Genomic DNA, 21,573 nt, shown 5'->3' with positions numbered 1-21,573 from the left:
TTGGAGATGGAGTTCTCTAATTGGACCACTGCTCAGGAGTTCATTTTTTCTGCTTTCCCTTGCTCCTGGGGTGATTCCGTCATCTGCTTCATCCCACTGCTCTTCATCTATGCTTTCATTATTGTCGGAAACCTGGTTATCATCACAGTGGTCCACAGAAATACGCACCTCCACACACCCATGTACTTCTTTATCAGTGCCCTTTCCTTCCTGGAGATTTGGTACACCACAGCTACCATCCCAAAGATGCTCTCTAGCCTGCTTAGTGAGCGAAGGAGTATTACTCTGAATGGTTGTGTCCTGCAGATGTATTTCTTCCACTCTACAGGCATCAGTGAGGTTTGTCTCTTGACGGCTATGGCCTTTGATCGCTACCTGGCCATCTGCAGCCCTCTTCATTATCCTACTATCATGACTCCTAGAATGTGTGCCCAATTGATCCTAGGTTGCTGTGTCTGTGGCTTTCTCACACCCCTCCCTGAGATTGCCTGGATTGCTACGCTGCCTTTCTGCGGCTCGAATCATCTTGAGCACATCTTCTGTGACTTCCTCCCAGTGTTGCGCCTGGCCTGCACAGACACCCACACCATTGTCATGATCCAGGTGGTAGATATTATCCATGCTGTTGAGATCATTACAGCAGTCATGCTCATTGTCCTGTCCTATGTTGGTATTGTGGCTGTGATTCTGCGCATCCGGTCAGCTGAAGGCCGCCGCAAAGCATTTTCCACGTGTGTCTCCCACCTGACGGTCTTTTTGCTCTTCTTTGGCAGTGTGGCTCTCATGTATCTTCGCTTCTCTGCTACCTACTCCTTGTTCTGGGACACTGCCATTGCTCTGGCCTTTGCTGTTCTGTCCCCCTTCTTCAATCCCATCATCTACAGCCTGAGGAACAAGGAGATAAAAGAAGCCATAAAAAAGCACATAGGTCAAGTGAGCATCTTAATTCACAAGAGCAGGAACCTTACATAACATGGAGTCTTTCGGAGGCCATATTGATTCTCTTTCATTCTCACCTCTCAGAAATCTTTTTATCAGCCTTTTACTGAAATGTGTTTCCCAAATGTCCCTGATATATGATACTTACAAACAACTAAATTAGAATTATCATTGATTTTCTTATGTACTCATGGATATGTGTACATGTATTGGGAATGCATGTGTTCATGTGTGACAAGGTCAGAGGTACATGTTAGATGTCATCTTCAATTGCTTCTCCATGATTGTTTTTCAGACAGGATCTCTAACTGAATCAAGAGCTTACCCATTGGCTGAATTGTCTAGCCAGGAAGCCTAATGATTCATTGTCTCCACATGGCAGTTGCTGGGCCCTGATTTGGTTTAATGGCAAGGATTTGACCACCTGATCCATCCATCTCCACAGCTCCTTTAATCTTCTTTTTAATCTTCTCCTACCCTGCATATTTTGGGGTATAGACAGAGGTACCAAGAAAGGTCTTACATTTCAAACATCATCAACTGAACATTATGTCACTCAAGTTATATACAGTAACTTCATGTTGCTGAAGTTATCTTGATAAACACTTTAATTTGAACATAACCTGAACAGTTATTTTATAATGTGAAATGAAACTCAGCTGGTAAAGTGCTGCTCTAACATGCATGGGGCCCCGAGGTCTATCCTCAATACAAATAAACAACAAAGAAGACAACAGGGCTGATGGGGTGGTGCACAACGTTAATTCCAAAATTTGAGAGGCAGAGGCAGGCACATCCCTGTGTGTTCGAGGCAAGCTTGTCTACTTAGAGAGTTCCAAAACAGTTGGGGCTACATAGAGAGATCCTGTCAAACAAATTGCTTATTAGACATTAAGTGTGGAGTCTTCATAAAATGAAGTGCCACTCTGTATAGAATTGAGGAACAACACTAACCTATAAATTGAGTATTTGAATTTAAATTAAGTTACACACCAAATTATCAGTTTCTCATAATAAATTAAAATTCATCTGTTTTAGTATACTCTTGTGTGTCATGCATATTAAGCAATGTTTATAATAATGTCTATTTAACTAATAAACCAGCATCACCACTCTAAGTTTGATGTTACAGCTAAGAGGTCAACATACTGAATAGAAATCCATTTATTCTCGTGGCTTTCAAGATCCCATACTCTCTGTGGTACAGTGTTAAAGGCTTCATTTGCTAACATCTTGGCATGTGTGTTTCAGTAGGAGCCATTTTCTCCAGTACCCATGCTTCAATTTGGATAGGATAAAGCTCATTACTCTATATGTTGGCAAAACTTTACCACTCTTTCTTTCACTAGTACAAACCCTGTAGCTGTCAGCCTATTTTCCTTGCTTCTGTGTCATACTCTTTCACCTTCATTCCTAAAATCATAGAAAGACAGAGGTAACAAGGAAGATCATATATTTCAACAGCCAGTGCCATTTAATGCTGAGCTTGACTGGGGAAAAGGAGAAAAATGAAAAAAGCTTTATGTTGTGGGTAGAAGAAGTTAAAGTAAGGATACGCAGGATACTTTATTTTTGAAATGAGAGAAAAACAACAAGGGGATTCAGGCAATGCTGTTGGAACTTGTGATTATTTTTCTATCTGCTAATGTGTGACCTCCCTTAATATTATACATTCTAAGTCTGTAAATTTTCTTGAAATTTTCAATTTCACAAAATTTACAGGAAATGTTATATTTTGATGTTCCTTCAGTACTTAACAAACACCATTCCCTTGTTTTTGGTAGTATCATTATAAAAATGATGCTTATGATTTCAACTTATGCTTTCAACTGCTGTATGAAAAAAGTATCCCATTTCTTTTTCTGACCATGACACCTTTAAATTTTGTATTACATAATTGTTTTCTAGACACAGTCAATGCCTTTAGAAATTAATATAGCTAACTAATTCTTACCTCCCCACTTTCCAACACTGAAGCCAAGACTCCCACTTTCTGCAGAATGTTTTTTTCTTGAACTGTAGATCTTAGTTTGCTACTCTGCCTAGAAACCTTCCACAGTCAAACACAATCACTACAAATTATTATAGCCCTTTCATTAACTTGCTTGTGTATGTTTGTATGTGTGTGTGCACATGCATTTGTGTGTGTGTCTGTGTGTGTATGTGTGTGTGTGCATGTGTTTAACACAAACTATTCCAAGCTCATGGGAAAAATAGAGAAAAGGGAGGAGTTAAAACTTGTTGTATGGTGACATTAATGGTACATTACATTGTAAATATAATCTTCATAAGTATACAAAATTCAAGAAACATGCTTTCTGATTGGATATAATGGGAGCTACTAATACATTCTCTGTTGACTTTAAGTTATTGACATATTTGTCTAACAAAAATTTTGCTACATTTATTAACCCAATATTATTGCAAAAATAAAATAAAAATATGAATTCATACTTGTATTTGTATTTTTTGAAACTAACAATGCAATTTTTTATTTACTGCACATTTATATTTTAAGCACTCTATTAATTGTCTCCAATATAGTGTTTTAAAGAGTAATTTGTATTATTCATTTTTCTCATTCCTATTATAAAAGAGAAAATTGGTTTATAACAGTAAAGTGACTTTTTATAAAAGGCTAAGCTATAATTCAAATCCGGAGGTAACCTTCTCCAAAAGCTTTGCTTTAACCACCCAGGAAGTATTTTCTAATACTGTTGCTTTGTGAAAATAGAAAGGTACTATATTACCTGGGAGATTAGTTGACTGGGGTTCTATTTGCTCTATCATGATGCAAATCACAAATAGCCAAGGCATGGTTTTCAGAGGATTTTCCCGAGACCCATGATCTTGAATACGAGCTCCAAAGGCTTATAGCTTGCAATCTTAAGAACTAGAAGTTTGCAGCTCCAATATCTAGAGTTCAGAAATTTACAATACCTGCTTTTCAAGTCAGAGACTTCCTATAATAGTTCTTGACTGGCAGTGATCTGCACTCACTGAACCCATAGTTCATTAGCAGTTGGTGATGGCCAGTGAAAGAGATTTCAAATTCTACATATCAACCCTCAACTCTTAGGTTATGTAATGGCTATGCTTAGGCGTCAGTTTGACTTTATCTGGAATGAACTACAATCCAGAAATAGGGGCACACCTGCGGTCTAGAACTTGAGATCTTTAATCTGATTTTCTAGGCTAGAAGGCACACCTTTAATCTGGGCCACACCTTTCACTGGAAGCCTATATGAGAGTGATGGAAGAAGGAAACTTTTTTTCAGTCTCTGCCTGTTTGACTTTGCCTTGTCAATAATCCATTCCTCCACTGGAACTGGAGTCTACTTCTTCTGGATTCCAGCATCTAAAGAAGATCAGTTGAGACACCCAGCTTCGAAGGACTGAACATCTACTGGATTTTTGGACTTTCGCTTCAGAGCTAGTCATCTTTGGACTGCATTCTGGAAATCATTCCAATAATCTCTCATATTAGCAGTGGTAAGAAGAGACCAGCGTCACTGAGGTGAAATCTGGGAAGTGTTTTGAGAGTAGAGAGAAGCTATGTTCCAGCGGTGGCCAGGTTGTGGGACCTGATAACGTGTAAGAGTCACCAGGTGGTCCTGGTTTTGAAGGCATGAAAGGGCCATAGAGAGTAGCTGAGGCTTGGCACTGTGGGAAGCCAGGAGAGGTCATTGGTGAAGTGTATCCTCAGTGGCTGTAGAAGGTCAGTTACTGAAGGGGTCATGTAAAGGAGTTGAAGCTTGGCACATGAAGAAAGCCTATGAACAGCTGTTGAAAGTGCAGCCCAACTTCAGGAGAAGACATCAGAGTTTTGGATATGCTGGTACCGTGGGACTACTACCAAGAACAGCAGCAGCATTGAAAAGGTGTCAGAGAGGGTGAAAGGGGAGGGGGAGGGGAGAAGGGAAGGGGAAAGACAACATAAGGGGGCAGGATGGCCAAGATGGGGGAAGGACAGAGAGGGAGAGAAAGGAAAGAGATATCTTAATTGAGGGAACCATTATGGGGCTAGCAAGATACCTGGCACTAGGGAAATTCCCAGGAATCCACCAGGATGACACCAGCTAAGACCCTAAGCAATAGAGGACAGGGTGCCCAAACTGGCTTAGCACTGTAGCCAAACTGATATGGTGAATATCTTAAATGTCACCATAGAACCTCCATCCAGCAACTGATGGAAGCAGATGCAGAGATGCACAGCTAGCATTGGACTGAGTTTCCAGAGAACAATCAAAGAGAGGGAAAAGCAAGGGGGTCAAGACGATGATGGGGGTACCTACAGAAACAGATGACCTGAGCTAGTGGGAGCTCACTGACTCTAAACTGACAGGGGGGAACATGCATAGGCACAAACTGGGCTCTCTGAATGTGGGGGACAGTTGTGTGACTGGAGCAGTCTGTGGGGCCTCTGGTTGTGGGACCAGGATTTATCCCTAGTGCTTGAACTGGCTTTTAGGAGCCCATTCTCTTTGGCGGAATACCTTGCTCAGCCTAGATATAAGGAAGAGGGCCTTGGTACTGCCTCATAGTGATATACCAGACTTTGTAGGGTCCCCATGGGAAGCTTTGCCCTCTCTGAGGAATGGATGGGGGGTAAGGTGGGTGGAAGGTTGGAGAAGTGGGAAGAGAGAAGAGAGATAAAACTGGGATTGGTATGTAAAATGAGAAAAGATTGTTTAAAAAACAAATTAAGAAATAGTGAAGCAATTATGTGTCAGTTAGACAGGGGTTCAGTCGCACTGGCTGGTTTTGTGTGTCAGTTTGACACAAGTTAGAGTCATCAGAGAAGAAGGAGCCTCAATTGAGAAAATGCCTCCATGAGATCCAGATATAAGACATTTTCTCAATTGGTAATCAACAAGAAAAGGCCCGTGGGAGGTGGTGTCATTCCTGGACTGATAGTCCTTCATCTATAAGAAAGCAGGCTGAGAGGGCCAGGGGAAGCAAGCCAGTAAAGAGCTCCTCTCCACAGTCTCTGCATCAGCTCCTGCCTCTGGTATCTTTCCCTGTTGGAGTTCCTGTCCTGTCTTCCTTCAGTGATGAATGGCAATGCTGAAGTGTGAGCCAAACAAACCCTTTCCTCCCCACCTTGCTTTTTGGTCATGGAGTTTTATCACAGCAGTAGAAACCCTAACTAAGACAGGTTAGGATTATGGTTTTCAGGTCTATGGTATTAAGACCTTCTGTTCTTGAGGGTTGGCATATCTCTGGGCATTCTGGAACTCTCCCAGGGACCAGCACTTGTATTCTCTCATCCTCAGCACTTCACAGCTTTCTACCTCCCACACTCCTTGCTTTCTGCCCACCCTTAACTTCTGCCATTCTTGTATCCACGGTCTCTGCTCCCTGACATTTCTGTTTTCAGGTGCTTCCTGGAGCTCTTCCAGTGCCTCATTGCCACACTTGCTACTTCTCAGCTGTTGTGGTTGCTGACATCACTTCCTCCTCTTTGTGTTACCAGCTTAGCATGCTCTGCCAATTAAATAGATCACACCAAAGCAGGTAAAAGCCTTCTATTGAGCTGAATGTCACATCAACACAAGGGGATGCCTTCTGGCTGACTCAGAGAAGGAACTGTAAGGCCTGGTTATATAGTAAACTTCATTTGTATCAAACAATGAAGCTTCTTCTTACACTAATCACATATGCAAATGGACTAATCATAGGCTTTAAATAAGTCCTACGTATTGCACCAATCAACTGGCTTCTTACTGAGTTACTGAGGAGGTATTTTCCTTGAATGACAATAGCTTTGGAGTCACCTGGGAATTCAGAGGCTTGTCTTGATTTCAGTGCTTCTAAGACCTGTGAATTAATTATAGTTTATATAGCAAGGTCATGGCCACAGCAAGGTCTTCTAAATTAGGCATTTTGGCTGGAGTATCCATTGCACCTGGACAGTAGCTCCCCAAACTGTTCATGAAATAGTCAAAGCAGTCAGATTGTTACAATGGCATCTGGCAGGCAATGAACAAGCAGCTCAGGTAACTATTCTCTGCTTGCTTAAAGTATCAGGCCTAAAACTAAAAGTTCTACCAATTGTCAATCAAAAGTGTACATCAGCCCAGCCCCCAACATTTAGTTTCATCTGAAGTAAACTGTCTGGCAATAGGTTCCACTCATCAATATTAGCATTCTCCATACCATGTAATAGTACTCAGCTGCTAGCAAAATGCACCTAAGAATGGCTGTGTCCCTCTAAACTCTCCCAAGGGCCTATCACAGAAGCAGTGGCACTAGTTTGGAATGTCTGGGACTCACAACAATACTGTATTAGTTACTTTTTCTGTTGCTGTGATGAAACAATATGCCCAAGGCAACTTGTCAAAGAGCAAGTTTACAGTTCGAGTAGGTTAGCGTCCATGAAGGATGAGCAGAGGCAGCTGGTTTCAGGCATGGTGGCTGGAGCAGTAGCTGAGAATTCCCATCTTAAACCACAAGCATGAAGCAGAGAACGTCAATTGATGTGGTATGTCTTAAAATTCTCAAAGCCTGTCTCTGGTGACATACCTCCTCCAGTGAGGCTACATCTTCTAAAACTTCCATATAGCACCACCAATGAGGGAGCAAAGACTACGGAAGACATCTCATTTAAAGCACCAAGATTACCAAAAGAAGAAAGCCACTCCTGGCACCGGATTCTTTTATTTGATGGCCTGTGGCCTGATAACAGGGGCTTTGTCCTCCTATATGAATTAACTCCATTTAAACTTATGTGTTGGGGGAGGCTGCTTGTTCGCTCTCAGCTGCCCTGTCCTAAAATAATCACACAGAAACTATATTATTTAAATCACTGCTTGGCCAATAGCTTAAACATATTTCTGGCTAATGCTTATATCTTAAATTAACCCATTTCTATTAATCTGTGTATCATCACATGGCTGTGGCTTACTCACAAGGTTAAGTCTGGCGTCTGTCTCCAGCAGGGCTACATGGCTTCTCACTGACTCTGCCTACTCTCTCTCTCTCTCTCTCTCTCTCTATATATATATATATATATATATATATATATATATATATATATATATACACACATATATTCCAGCTTGGCTATATTCTGTTAAGCCATTGGCCGAAAGCAGCTTCTTTATTCATTAACCAATAAAAGCAACACATAAACAGAAGGACCTCCCACACCACCTATGTATTTTCGGACATTTCTATAGTTTCCATTTGACTCTTCAAGCATCTTCAGTGTTTGTTTTCCTTCCTTAACCCTCTTCTCTCCTGCTTTCTTCACCCTGCTTTAACCTTTTCTGCTTCATTAATCCTCCTTAGCTCTTTACAGCATTCTTCCTCCCCTCTCTTGAAGGCCCTCCTTCCTGCAGTTCTTTACTAATTTCCTGATTTCAGTAGGTATTCCATGTGACACACACGTGTCTTAAGATTCAAATCTAACACCTACAAATGAGCGACAACATGAACATTATGCTTGTTATCCTGGGTCAGTCTGGGTTAGTTCATTCAGAATGACGGCTTCTCTTTCCAACTTTTTACATGTAGCTTTCATAATTTAAATTTTCTTAATATGTAGATAATATTCTACTGTATAAAAGTAACACATTTTCATTATCTATTCACCAGTTGATAGGAATCTAAGCTGTGGCCACTTCTTGGCTTTTGTGACTTGAGCAGGAATAAATATGAATGGACAGGTACCACTGGAGTTTTACAGATGCCTATGGAAATCCTGTGCTTCAAACAGAATGCTTTTTCTGTTTTCTGAACAATATATTCTATTGTCTTAGCCCACTTAACAGTCAAAAATCAAAGAAAATTTTAAATATGAAGTAGCTCCAGCAAAATAAAAGGTAAAATCTCAAGAGAATGGCTTAATAATTTTATTCTATTCTATGGGAAAATATTATTTCATATTGAATTAGTCTATTTGTCTTTGTTGATGAATGAGTAGAGAAAAATTTGACTTGAAAATAAGTTTACAGAATAGAAAGTGTAAATTTTTAGCTATGAAGCTCTTGGATCCTCTGAGCCGAAGAGTAGAACATCAAACACCTCACTTTGTCCCGACGCCTAAGCCTAGCTGAAGCAAGCTGTTCAGGGCTGATTAATGCTGTATGAATATAGATATGGCCAAGGCTGATAACCAAGACCCAGAAAGACAGTCCTCCAAATTACCCCACCCATGCAGCAAAGACTTCTCCTGTAAAATATTATTCATTTTATAATTTCCCTAAGGTCTGATTTAAAAATGAGTCAAAACAATAAACAATTTAAAAATTTTTAGTTTTAAAATTTTAAATTTACTTTTTAAATTAAAATCCCCTTTTGAAGTTCAGGTTTAACTTTGACTCTTGATCATTGCAGGTATTCGAAGCCTGTTTTCTTGTAATTATATCTGAATATATGTGCGTTACTCTAATCACTGCTTTTTAATTAGATAATTCCCTTCCTGGGCCTTCTCTTTAACCCAGATGTACATGATCCATTCTCAGTTTTTAATTAAAAATTAATATTCCCTTATGTATCTCACTTACTGAACACAGTTTTTGACCATATATTCTTTCTGTGGGACCTGCCAAGCATTACCTTTATAAAAAGATTTTTATAAATTTTGAGATTATAGTTACAACTTTTTTTCTCCTCCCTTTTCTCACTCCAAATGCTCCCATATACCCCTGGTTGCTTATTTTTAAATTAATGGCTTCTTTTATCATTAACTGTTGCTACATGCATATATGAATATACATATTCATACCTAAATATAATCTTGCTCATGTTGTATAATATTACCTGTGTGTATTTTCTGAGAAGACTATTTTTCCCACTCTCAACATTCCTTAGTTGTCTGTAATTCTTTGTTAGGGTGAGGCTTTGTGAGTCTCCCATCCACTTTGGCGTGACTATTGGGTACCATTCTTGTCCATCTCATGTATAGGCAGTCATATTGGTATGACTTTATGGTTTCATCAAATATATTTTAATTCATTTCTTTCTCTTGTTTCCTTTGGATTTTGTTTATTGTTTTCTTGACTGTGTAGAGGCTTTTCAACTTGATTGCCACTTGTTTTTTGTGGTTCCTGCAGTTTTTTTTTTCAGACTCAAGAAGTCATTACTTAGAAGTTTCACGAAGCCCCTTCATATTATCTTCTAGGGATTTTATTTAGTTTTAATATATTCAAATAAAAGTTGATAGGAAATACAAAGGCAGCAATTGAGAAAATATGTTGTATCACAATGCTCAGGAACTACTACCTAGAGTTGAAATGAGAAAGAAAATATTTTATTTTTATTCAAGAGGTTTGTTGAGTATCTACCATATATATTGATATGATTAATTCATTTAACTTTATAGGATTCTGGAATGGATGTGTGGAAGCATAATAGGAGACTGAAATATAAAGTTACATCTTGTAGTTATGGTTGAGGTCACTTAATAAGTCAAGACCACACCAATATGAATATCATGGCATTCTGCTCCTCCTTGATTTTAGACAGCCTTCTCATAGTTCATCAACATTTATTGTTCTGGTCTCTACATTCTGAGTCCATCTTGCCATAAGTATAAGAAGTTTAATAACTTATAGTGGCACACACATGCACCACGTATTGTGACCTAATTGACTGGACTGGGTGTCATTAAAAAAACAGTTCTTCAATAGAGAGTGCTATGAAAATTGAATATCAACACAAAAACATTAAAAAATTAGATGCATATTTCTATATATGTCTAGAAATTTATCCATTTCTTTTAGGCTTTCCAGCCTAATGGGCTATTGCTTTTTAAAATGTCTCCTCTTACTATTTTGAATTTTTTTGATGTCTACTTTATATAAATAAAATTTTTATAAATAAAAAAATATTGGATGCATCCTAAATTACATTAAAATTCAGTTCATTATATGAAAGACTTAAGTGTAATATAAAACTATTAGAAGAAAACCTGGAGAAAGCTTTATGACACAGGTTTTGACAATGATTTCAAAGATAAAGAAGCAATAACATGAACAACAAGAGCAAATGGAATAAAGGTGGAGCTGGCTAGCACGTTTGTACTTTGTCATGGAGTAATAAACATTGTATGATCATATTTTGTTTTCTTATTTTTCTTTAGTAAAGTAACCTAAAGGAACTATACATAGGAAGGAAGTTCTACCACCTTAAATATATGTAAAGCAATTTGGTTTCTGACTCATAGGCATGTTTAAATGTGCTATAAATAGTTTATATATATTTCCCAACAATAATTATTATTTAATTAACTTTAAAATATTGTTTAATTAACTTTAAAATAAACACACTCATAGATCTTACTATCCTGTACTTTCTATTTGAATGATTAAAGGTACATTTAGATCTTATTTTTTTTAAGAATCTAATCTGTGAGATCATAAATAAAATTTCTCAATTTTCAGAAATACCCTAGAGCAAAATTTGAAATAAATTATTGAGTAAAAGGTAGTTAAATGCCTGAAGCTGGGTCTTGACAAAGTTGTTGTGTGTACTTCCTAGAAAGATCAGAACAAGAAAGCCATGTCTTTGAATTCCCTCAGCCCTCTCCTCTGGAGCAACCTGGAATTCCTTCCTGATTTACAAATTCTCCTACCTTAAAAGATCACTGAATAAAACACAGTCCAACACAGCCCCTTGCCTTTCATCTGTCACTCTTGTATCTGTACTTTTGCATCTGAAAACTTTGTTTTCTTTTCTGTTGTAAATTCCTGTTGAGGTCATGAGAGCCACAGCTCCCCAAAACTGCTGAGTCACCTTGTCTGTGGAAGTTAGCCACAGCCTCAACAGAAACTGTCCCCTGGAGATAATGCTGATTGTCTATGCTTGGCGGGATTCTGAAACTTTTTTTCTCTTGCTCTTTGCCACATTTATGTTTCCAACATTTGTATCTGCGGTGGACTAGACATTCAAAGAACAAATTTTCTCTCTTCACTACATTTCATATAGCAGAATTTTAGACTTTGGGGAGAGATGGAGCACCCTCCAAAGGAAGCCGTGAGTACAAATGAATTCTCATCCCTGATGCAATTAGGAAAGCCATTTCCTCTGAACTTTCTATTCCATCTTTACCAGGGTCATTAAAAATAGCATCTTTTGACTCTACAGGAGTAGAAAAGATTGATTTTAATTATTTTATGAATGTTTCACTTTTAAAAATGACCTAGAACTTTACACTTAATAATAATAAAAACTCAACAATTACTTGCTAAAGTCAGATATAACATATACAAAACAACTAGGTAATATGAAACCAAATACTACCTTTAATAATTTGTGTCTCTGTGGAATGACTATAATTACTGGCCTTGGAAAACTATTTATGAAAAATAAAGAAACATTAAAATATAAACTCTGTGCCGCATGTTTTAGATCTAAGAAAAAAGGGAAGAAGTGCCTTCTAGAAATGGCCCTATGAAAATTTTCCTGGATATTGTTACACACAAACTTCATTTCTTTAAATTAAAACATAATTTTGTGTTGATAATAATATAACATTTTATATTCCAAAAGTCAATTACTGAAACAGTAATTATTTACAGTTGTGACAAGTGAGGAGAAGACTGGTGGAATTTAGATTTTCTTTTGCTTTTAAAATTTCTTTAGTAAATCAAATAAGAAGAGTATATAATATATAATCTATACTTTTGAATATGAAGAAAAATATTCATGGTTGTGTGTGTGATTCATTAAATTAATTATAAACTATCCCTGACTATTTCTTAAATTTACAGTATGGTTAGCACTTACTAATTATTTATGTTGTTTAGTCTTACAAGGAAACAAAATATTTCTTTTTTTCTATCTGAAATTCTCTGATGTTGCTCCATCAGTCCAAATTTGTTCTTTATATAGGATATTTTGGATGATTAAGAGCTATTAATTTAAGCAATAACTATTTTTAGTTAAAAATTATAAGTTATATTACAGCCCTTCCAACAGTATAAATTAACAGGCTTAAGAATGTGTAAACAGATTCAATGTGGGTCAATGTCTTGGAATATATAAAAAGGATAGGGTTATAAATATGAGAAGTAGCAACAGAGGCATTATTATTTTTCTTCTTATAATCTTTAAATGACATCATTACCACACATGTGTATCTTGGAATACACAACAATATTTGAAAACATGAAGAGACTTTCTAATTTATAGGCTGTGGAAAGCAGTGGACCAAAGGTTTTGGAAACAGCAGAAGAAATCCAGCACAGAAGACAGGAGGTGTTAGACCAGTACCACAGGTTCAAACAGCGTGTTGCTGAGAGGGGTCAGAAGCTTGAAGAGTCCTATCACTATCAAGTGTTCAGGAGAGATGCAGATGACCTGGAGAAATGGATCCTGGAGAAGCTTAACATTGCAAAGGATAAGAGCTATGAACCCACGAACATACAGGTGACTTAGTAACAGGAATGTTCCCCAAAACTGACCCTAAGTTCTCTAAAGAATGAAATGAGCTTTTCTTATGTTAATGTTGAGGAGTGGGTGTTAGCATTTATAATTCAGGGTCCCAAGGCTGGTCCCAGGAGGGGTAGAGACAGAAGGCCTGAGTCTGACTGCCTGGGAAACAGACGATATGCCATGCAGAGAGCTTGGGTATAGTTTATTTAATGGGTAAGGGGATATGGAGTGGAGAGTGGGTGGAGAGGGACTAGAGAGGAGGCAGGAGCTACTCTTGCCTCCATGGAGCTGGGAATTGGTAGTGGGCGGGGCTTGTCTCTTAAAGGAACAGGGTACCTAGGTGTCAGGCCAGGAGGGCAGATTGCAATAATGGATATAAGCACAACCTAATTCGATGTACAGAACATAGCCAAAGTGGTGGAATGGGAAGTTTACAAATTCAGTTAGGAAAAAGGTTAAAGTTGTTCCTTCTTTATAATGTTGGAAATATGAGACAGAAGAAAGAAAACAGACACCAAAGAAATGACAGCGTATCAGCTGTTGAAAATACAGAATCATACTGCATCACATTGAAGTCTCAAAATTCAGAACTCACATTCTTATAATTAAGCATGTAGATGTCATAGAAAGCTTAGACCACTTACTAGAGACAAAAGTTCTAATTCTACATGATGCCCGCTTCTACTTCTTAACTTTCAGAATCTTACCTACAAATAATACTCATACACACCAGCATTTTTCGAGAGCTTGCTACACAAAATAGTGGCCGAAAGCTCAAGAAACTTGACATACCATGTGCTTTCAGTATTGTGACATTAATGATGAATCAACTGACTTTTTTATAAGAGAGTAAAAATTCATTAGTGCTCCTAAAGCAGCTGCTGTCCATTCTCCTCAGCAGTGGGGACTTTTCTAACTTCCCTCAAAATAGTCCTTCATGGCTGTTGTTATGTTCAAACTAAAGGGTGTAGAACAAGTTTGGTGGAAAGTTCTACATCGGTCTGTTGACATACTGCAAAGCAAGATCATAATTGGTGATTAGTATTAAAAAGGGAATAATGCAGAAAGATCTGGGTTATCTATGTGTGCAGCATTAATTCATACAAGACAAGAGCAAAGCTTACTGTGAACTGTTAATGGATAATTTCATTATCGTGCAGCACTTTTTCAAAGCAAATTCAGTGACGCCATGTATTACATGGTTTTATTCACATAGGAGTCTGTGAAGCCTTGAGTAGAATATTGTTTTATCGATAATTTTACAAAAGAAAAGACCGTCTGTGTGGTCTCTGTTTGAGGGGTTGTGTTCAGCTGTTCTACCTTGAGTGCATACTTGTTTGTTTCAGGATGTGGTTGTTTCTACTATGGCTGAGGGAAATTGCTGAGTACAGGTCTGGGTGTGAGAAGTCTGCTTAGAATAGAGAGGAGGAACAAAAAGTATTTGGTGTTCCCATGAAATTGCATTCCGTTACTCAAATCTCTGATTTCTAAACACAGGGGAAGTATCAGAAACACGAATCCTTTGTAGTGGAGCTGCAAGCCAAATCAAGGGTGCTTCCTGAACTGGAAGAAATCAGGGAAACCCGATTTGCAGAAGATCATTTTGCCCATGAAGACACCAAGGTAAAGGAGTTGTAGGGTCTCAAAGTCAAGTCTCCACTTGCCACGTGTGTCATCAGGGTTTCAGGGGATTATGCTAGGTAAACTTTGATGTAGCTGCCTTAGAACAAGGGCACAAAGCACTTGTGTTTTTATTGAAATGGAGGCAGGAGAAATAACAGATCACTCTTGTGTATCATAGGTGGAGAAAGAACTATGGTATAGAAATATGATTTGGCAGTTATTATACTTGTCTTTGGGTCAAGATCAAGCTCACTTTAGCCTATCCCACATTGAAGGCGTCAGTCACAAAACAATTCCAAATCAGTTTAGAATTATGATTAATAAAAAGGTTATTTATTTAAGAGGAAAATGTACAGATCACTGCCCTAGACAACAGTACTCTGTGTGACCAGGAACAGCCAGAAGCGGAAGCTGGAAGCAAGAGAGCAAGTGCACAGCTACCACTGCTTTTTAAAGCAAAAGACACCTCACCCAAGTGGGCTGGTATATTGGCTGAAGGAGCAGAATGTGCTCCCACAGCACCACATTCCTCAGATAAAATGACTTTCAGAAAGACTCTTTCATAATTATTAATTCTGACTTCAAAGTGATGTTTTCCCATTTGAATCTTTGAATTCTTCCCATTTGCCAGTGAAGGTTTGCTTTTTTTCCCACACATCATGCCCCATTTCTGACAGTAAACATTTTTATACTTTCCTTTCTATTTACAAAACAAAACAAAAATCCTTAAAAGCTAACCACTTCAGAAAATTTCTTGGATGTCAAAACGTGAACATCATAGTCACTTAAATAATTATTTACCACTGTGTGCCTTTTCTTAAGGTCATCGTTACTTTCTGACTAATGCATATTTTTTTGTGTGCGTAAAATTTTATCTTATGCATTTTTAAATTACATCACCAATATGCATTGCATAACTTTCAATTGAGGCTAGTCTTTTTATATACATTATATATATTCTAGCCCATGCTAGTGTTAGCAAAATAAAAAAAAATGATTTTAACTAGAAAAATAATCTGATTAGAAAATATTAACAAGAGCCGGGCGGTGGTGGCGCACGCCTTTAATCCCAGCACTCGGGAGGCAGAGGCAGGCGGATCTCTGTGGGTTCGAGACCAGCCTGGTCTACAAGAGCTAGTTCCAGGACAGGCTCCAAAACCACAGAGAAACCCTGTCTCGAAAAACCAAAAAAAAAAAGAAAATATTAACAAGAAAATCTCAGGTCTTGTCGTTTTACTTAAAGTAGAACTTTTCTATTACAATGTTCTTGGTAAATGCTTACATTATTTAAAATATTTAAAACTGGATATGATGTATATGTTTATAACCCCAGAGAGAAGAGGTGAAGGCAGAAGTGTGGTAAGTTCAAGTCTAGTCTGGGCTACATAGTGAGATTCTGTTTTCTAAAAAACTATAATGCAAAACAAAATCAAAATGCCTGAGGTGTTTAAAACAACTGTCCATTATCATCATTGAGGTGATACTGGACACTATAGTAGGGCTCAGAGAAAAGTGTTTTATAGCAAATTTTTTTTGTTTGTTTTGTTTATTTGTTTGAGACAGGGTTTCTCTGTGAAGCTTTGGCGCCTATACTGGAACTAGCTCTTGTAGACCAGGCTGGCCTCGAACTTACAGAGATCTACCTGCCTCTGCCTCCTGAGTGCTGGAATTAAAGGTGTGTGCCACCACTGTAGGGCTGAAAGTACGAGATTTTTGAAGGGTGGCACAGTGCTAACCAGTTTCCCATGATTGGTCGAACATGATGTTCTGGTTTAATCTGGTATTTGAATTCTTCTACGTGTTGTCAAAACTATATAGTCCCCAAATAATCTTTTTGTTTTAATGAAAGAGTTTGCCAGTTACTCAGCAGAATTGTAGCTTTTAAACTTTCTGAAAAGGGTTCAAATGTTTCTCCTATGATGTTGTTATGGCTGCTTGCTGTACATAGAACATTCTCTACTTTTTGTCTATACACCAGGAATCTTTCTGTCCTCAAGACTGAGTCAAAATGAACATTCTTCTGCTCAACCCTCCCCTCTTTGTCAAGACATTTTAACAAAATTTCCTCCCATGGAAGATTATACATGGTTTAGTTTAGTAACTGTGTTTGTGTGTGTGTGTGTGTGTGTATTCTCTTGTTAGATATTTCTTGAAAAATTAGTATATGAATGAATAGGAGGGGGAATTATCAATCCAGTCATTTTTCTACAAAAGTGCCTTATTCTTCACCTATCCCATATTTCTGAACTTCATTGATTATTTTTAAATAATATTTTATTTATCATTGTATGTGGGCATACGTGTGTGTGTGTGTGTGTGTGTGTGTGTGTGTGTGTTTATGGTATGTAGCATGGCGTGCTTGCAGAGAAATCAGAGGGTTATCTCCTTCCACCAAGATTTTCAGGATTCAAATTCTGGCTGCAGGTTTGCAAAGCAAATGCTTTTCCCCACTAAGTTATTTGCCAGCCCAGCCACTCTGCCTCTCTCCCTTAAAGGCCCATCTGGAGCAACTTCACCAAGTGTGGGATCTGCTCTGGGAACTGACTCAAGAGAAGAGCAATGTTCTGCTTCAGGCATTGAAATTCTACCAATACTCGCAAGACTGTGAAGATATCTTGGAGTGGATCAAAGAAAAGGTAACGGCACACATACTCTTGGGTGTTCTGATGGCTGTGTCCAAGCACTCCATAGTAACTCTTTACAGTGCCCTAGGTAGTCTTGAATAGTTGAAGAATCTGTTTCTGAACTTCATTCTTTGGGGGAAAAGTAAATTTTGGCAAAGATTTGGGAGGAATTCTGAAGATCAATGCTGTAACCTAAATCTATGGTTGTGTTTATGGCAAAGACAAGACCTAACACTGTAATTTCAGTATGCTCTAGACTCATCACCCTTCTCTCCCCATGCTGCTGAACTGCCCCACTTCAAAGGTTTTCCTGACACTCTGGGTCTTGGCTGAATTAATTTTCGACTCTTGCTTCTCAGTACCTACAACTATTTCAAGCATAATCCCCATTTGGGGCTGAAGTCTGATACAAGAGTTCAGTGCTGGGCTTTTGGCAGATGCTTGATTTAAAAGGAGGCAGAGTAGGAAGAATTGTTCATTTGTCTTCTAACATATAGAAGGAACTTTCAAAGACTCTCCCAACAATCCCCCTAATCTCACGAAGGGATTATTCCAGAAGACACTAATCCCCAGATCAAGTTGTCATCCCCAAACTTACTCCTGCTTCTGTTGTTTCTCAGAAAGGGTCTCCATATGAGTTATCCTGAAAAATCAACAGGGTCTTGGGACTTTGAATCTGCAAAAATAACTCTGGATTATTTTTACTGGTGAATCTGTGGATGTTTTTCATACTTACAGGAAGCTATTGTGACATTAGTGGAGCTGGGTGATGACTGGGAAAGAACTGAAGTTCTACATAAGAAGTTCGAAGAGTTCCAGGAAGAACTGACAGCTCGGAAGGGAAAAGTGGACAAAGTGAACCAGTATGCTAATGAGTGTGCCCAGGTGAGGTGGAAACAAAAGAGGCATTCCAGGAAAAAGATTCTGGTCTTAAAGAACTCATGCTCACTCATGGTGGGATACGAGAGGAATGTGAGAAAATAGAGGGATGCGCCTGCATGCACTAACATGCCATGAACAGCTTTTTCTCTCCTCTGGTTACATTCTACCCTTCTAATACTTGAAAATGGTAGTATGTGTGCATGTATGTGTGTGTGCACACACACACGCATGCCATGGCAATGGTCCACCATTGCTTATGAAGCCATGCTTCTTTATATGACGGTGTGACAGGGTGTGATGTTTAACTTCATTGTTAAAGTGATGTTTTTGGTTTGATGTCATCTCTGTTGGTTTCTTTTCTTAGGAGGAACATCCTAAGTTACCTGAGATCAAGGCAAAACAGGATGAGGTCAATGCTGCCTGGGATCATCTCTGGAACCTGGCTCTCAAGAGACGAGAAAATCTGTCAAATGCTGCAGACCTCCAAAGATTCAAAAGGTAGGATGTTGGAGGTATAGACCAGTGGGAAAGGCCTAGTGCACCAGAGGTTCTGGCTGGGGTCCCCATCGCCATCTAAAGTAAGGTAGTAGAGGCAAACAGACTATAATCCTAGTCATTTCTCAAGTGGAAACTGCTGAATAAGTACTTCAAAAAGTATGAGCTTAGAACCTTCATCTGGCGATGGATCGAGGTAGAGACAGAGTCTCAATTTGGAGCAACGGTCTGAGCTCTTAAGGTCCAAATGAGGAGCAGAAGGAGGGAGAACATGAGAAAAAAATCAGGACCACGAGGGATGCACCCACCCACTGTGACAGTGGAACTGATTTATTGGGAGCCCACCAAGGCCAGCTGGTCTGGGACTGAATAAGCATGGGTTGATTCCGGACTCTCTGAGCATGGCGGACAATGAAGGCAGATGAGAAGCCAAGGACAATGGCACTAGGTTTCGATCCTAATACATGAACCGGCTTTGTGGGAGCTTAGCCTGTTTAGACGCTCACCTTCCTGGAAGTAGATAGAAGACCTTCGTCTTCCCGCAGGGCAGAGAATTTGGACTGCTCTTCAGTATCGAGAGGGAGGGGGAATGGTGTGGGGGGAGGAGAAGAGGAGTGGGGATAGGGGGAGGGAAGTGGGGGGAGGGGGCAATATTTGGGAGGAGGGGAGGGAAATGGGAAACGGGGAGCAGGTGGAAATTTTAATTAAAAAAGAATAAAAATAAATAAAAAAATAAATAAATAAAAGAAAGAAAAAAAAAGAAGTGAACACAAAAAAAAAAAAAAAAAAGTATGAGCTTGGACCCTGTTGATGGCCATGCATCAGATTTATTTGTATTAGCCTCTGTCTACTCCTGTCAGCAATTACTTATGAACATCTCAAAGGCCAAAGACATTCCTTTCATTGCCTTTGAGGTAGCAAATGACTTAAGAACACAAAGATCAACTTGATATCCAATATTTAGACTTTGGTATTTAAACAATAAAAAATAAAGCACTGCTGTATGGGTACTGCAGAAACTGAAAGGGTACGTAAGAATTAGAGGAGTTGGAGGGGAAGAATGAGTGGTATTTGTGAATAGCTTCTCACATGTCAGATACGGGAAGTGTCTCTGGCAGCTCAATAGCCATGAACCCCTAGAGTAGAACATGTCATTGAAAAAAAATATCTGACATGCAAGTAATTTTTAAATCAATTCATGCTCGCCTCTTGAAAAATAGAGCAGTAGCTACTTTAGAAAAGTATGTTGGTCCTGTGGGTCTGTTTGCCCTGTCATGCCGGCCATCTTGGATTCTTGATGCTCATGACACTGTCTGGTAGGGATGTCACCGAAGCCATCCAGTGGATGGAAGAGAAAGAGCCTCTACTCACCTCTGAGGACTATGGCAAAGATCTTGTTAGTTCTGAGGCACTATTTCACAGTCACAAGGGGCTTGAGAGGAATCTTGCTGTCATGGATGACAAGGTAAGCCTTTGATGGAGAAATGGCTGGTCCTTGGCTTATAAAAGGTACACGATACTCAAGAAAGCACAGTAATGTCACATTTTCAATAAAGGATGGATTCTTCTGTGGCATTACAGTATGTCTCCTCATTCTAATTCATATTTGTTCAGTGACCCTGCAAGTCCTTATTTTTTATTCACACTACTTCTATTTAAACATACACATCTATTTCACATGCTTTCATATTTTATGATATGTTTTACAACTAAATAAAATACCTCTAAGAATGATTAATTAATCTCCCCTCAGTAAAATACCATAGGACTATAGTTATCCCTCTTAACACGTTATCTTCTGTGGCAGTTGGATCCTGGATTTGCCCTTTATACTGTAAATCAGGGAAGAATTTTCTTCTTTCACAATAAACTGAGAGATTTTAAAACCTAAATCTATCTTCTTACTCCCTTTTTATAAAAAAATAGTTTTCATTTATTTTACATACCAACCACAGTTTCCCTCTCTCCCCTCCTCCACCCTCCTACCTCTACCACTCCAACCCTCATGCACTCTTCATAAGGGATAAGATCTCCCATGGGTAGTCAACAAAATCTGGCACATCAAGTTGAGGCATGACTAAGCCCCTTCCTTCTTTATCAAGGAGGATAAAGGCATCCCACCATAGGGAATGGGCTCCAAAAAGCCAGATCATGCACAATGGAGAGATCCTGGTCCCACTCTCATCAACTGGACACCCAGAGCTTAGCCCAGTGCTTGGTTGTGGATTTCTGTATCTGCTTCTATCAGTTACTGAATGAAGGTTCTATAATGACATTTAGGGTGGTTATCACCTGATTATAGAAGGTCACTTAAGGCATCCTCTTCACTATTGCTAGGAGTCTTAGCTGGAGTTATCCTTGTGGTTTTGGAGGCATTTCCCTAGCACCAGGTTTCTTCCTAACCCCATAATAGCTCCCTCTATCAAGATATCTCTTTTAATGTTCTTCTTCTCTGTCCATTCCCCACTCTCCCATCTCTTCTTTCATGCTCTCTTCTGTACCCCTTACCCCCAGGAGATCTCATTTCTTTCCACCTTCCCAGGGTAACCCATGTGTCCCTCTTAGGGTCCTCCTTGTTATTTAGGTTCTCTGGAGCTTTGGAGTGTATCCTTTGCTTTACATCTGGCAT

At 38.9% G+C, this 21,573-nt stretch overlaps 2 protein-coding genes across 2 annotated transcripts in view; both read left to right on the top strand.

Annotated features, from left to right (window-relative positions):
- Positions 1-6: 6 nt before the first annotated feature.
- LOC130874551 (olfactory receptor 6K2-like) lies at positions 7-972 on the top strand. The gene has a single exon (XM_057769929.1). It carries the CDS (start codon positions 7-9, stop codon positions 970-972), a length of 966 nt encoding a protein of 321 aa, XP_057625912.1.
- Positions 973-11,895: 10,923 nt separating this feature from the next.
- Spta1 (spectrin alpha, erythrocytic 1) overlaps positions 11,896-21,573 on the top strand; it is a 71,891-nt gene continuing 62,213 nt past the window's right edge. The window contains exons 1-7 of the mRNA XM_057769928.1: positions 11,896-11,919; positions 13,078-13,314; positions 14,818-14,943; positions 17,439-17,579; positions 18,306-18,452; positions 18,814-18,947; positions 20,265-20,409. Coding sequence (XP_057625911.1) covers positions 11,896-11,919; positions 13,078-13,314; positions 14,818-14,943; positions 17,439-17,579; positions 18,306-18,452; positions 18,814-18,947; positions 20,265-20,409 — 954 coding nt within the window. The remainder of the gene's footprint in view (positions 11,920-13,077; positions 13,315-14,817; positions 14,944-17,438; positions 17,580-18,305; positions 18,453-18,813; positions 18,948-20,264; positions 20,410-21,573) is intronic.

Source organism: Chionomys nivalis, chromosome 5 (genome assembly GCF_950005125.1).
Source record: "Chionomys nivalis chromosome 5, mChiNiv1.1, whole genome shotgun sequence".
NCBI classification, from domain to species: Eukaryota; Metazoa; Chordata; class Mammalia; order Rodentia; family Cricetidae; genus Chionomys; species Chionomys nivalis.
This window is presented reverse-complemented; position numbering and strand designations above follow the sequence as displayed.

Bases quoted from the DNA above. Each gene is read 5' to 3' on its own strand.
- LOC130874551 (XM_057769929.1), top strand. From the start codon at position 7: ATGGAGTTCTCTAATTGGACCACTGCTCAGGAGTTCATTTTTTCTGCT.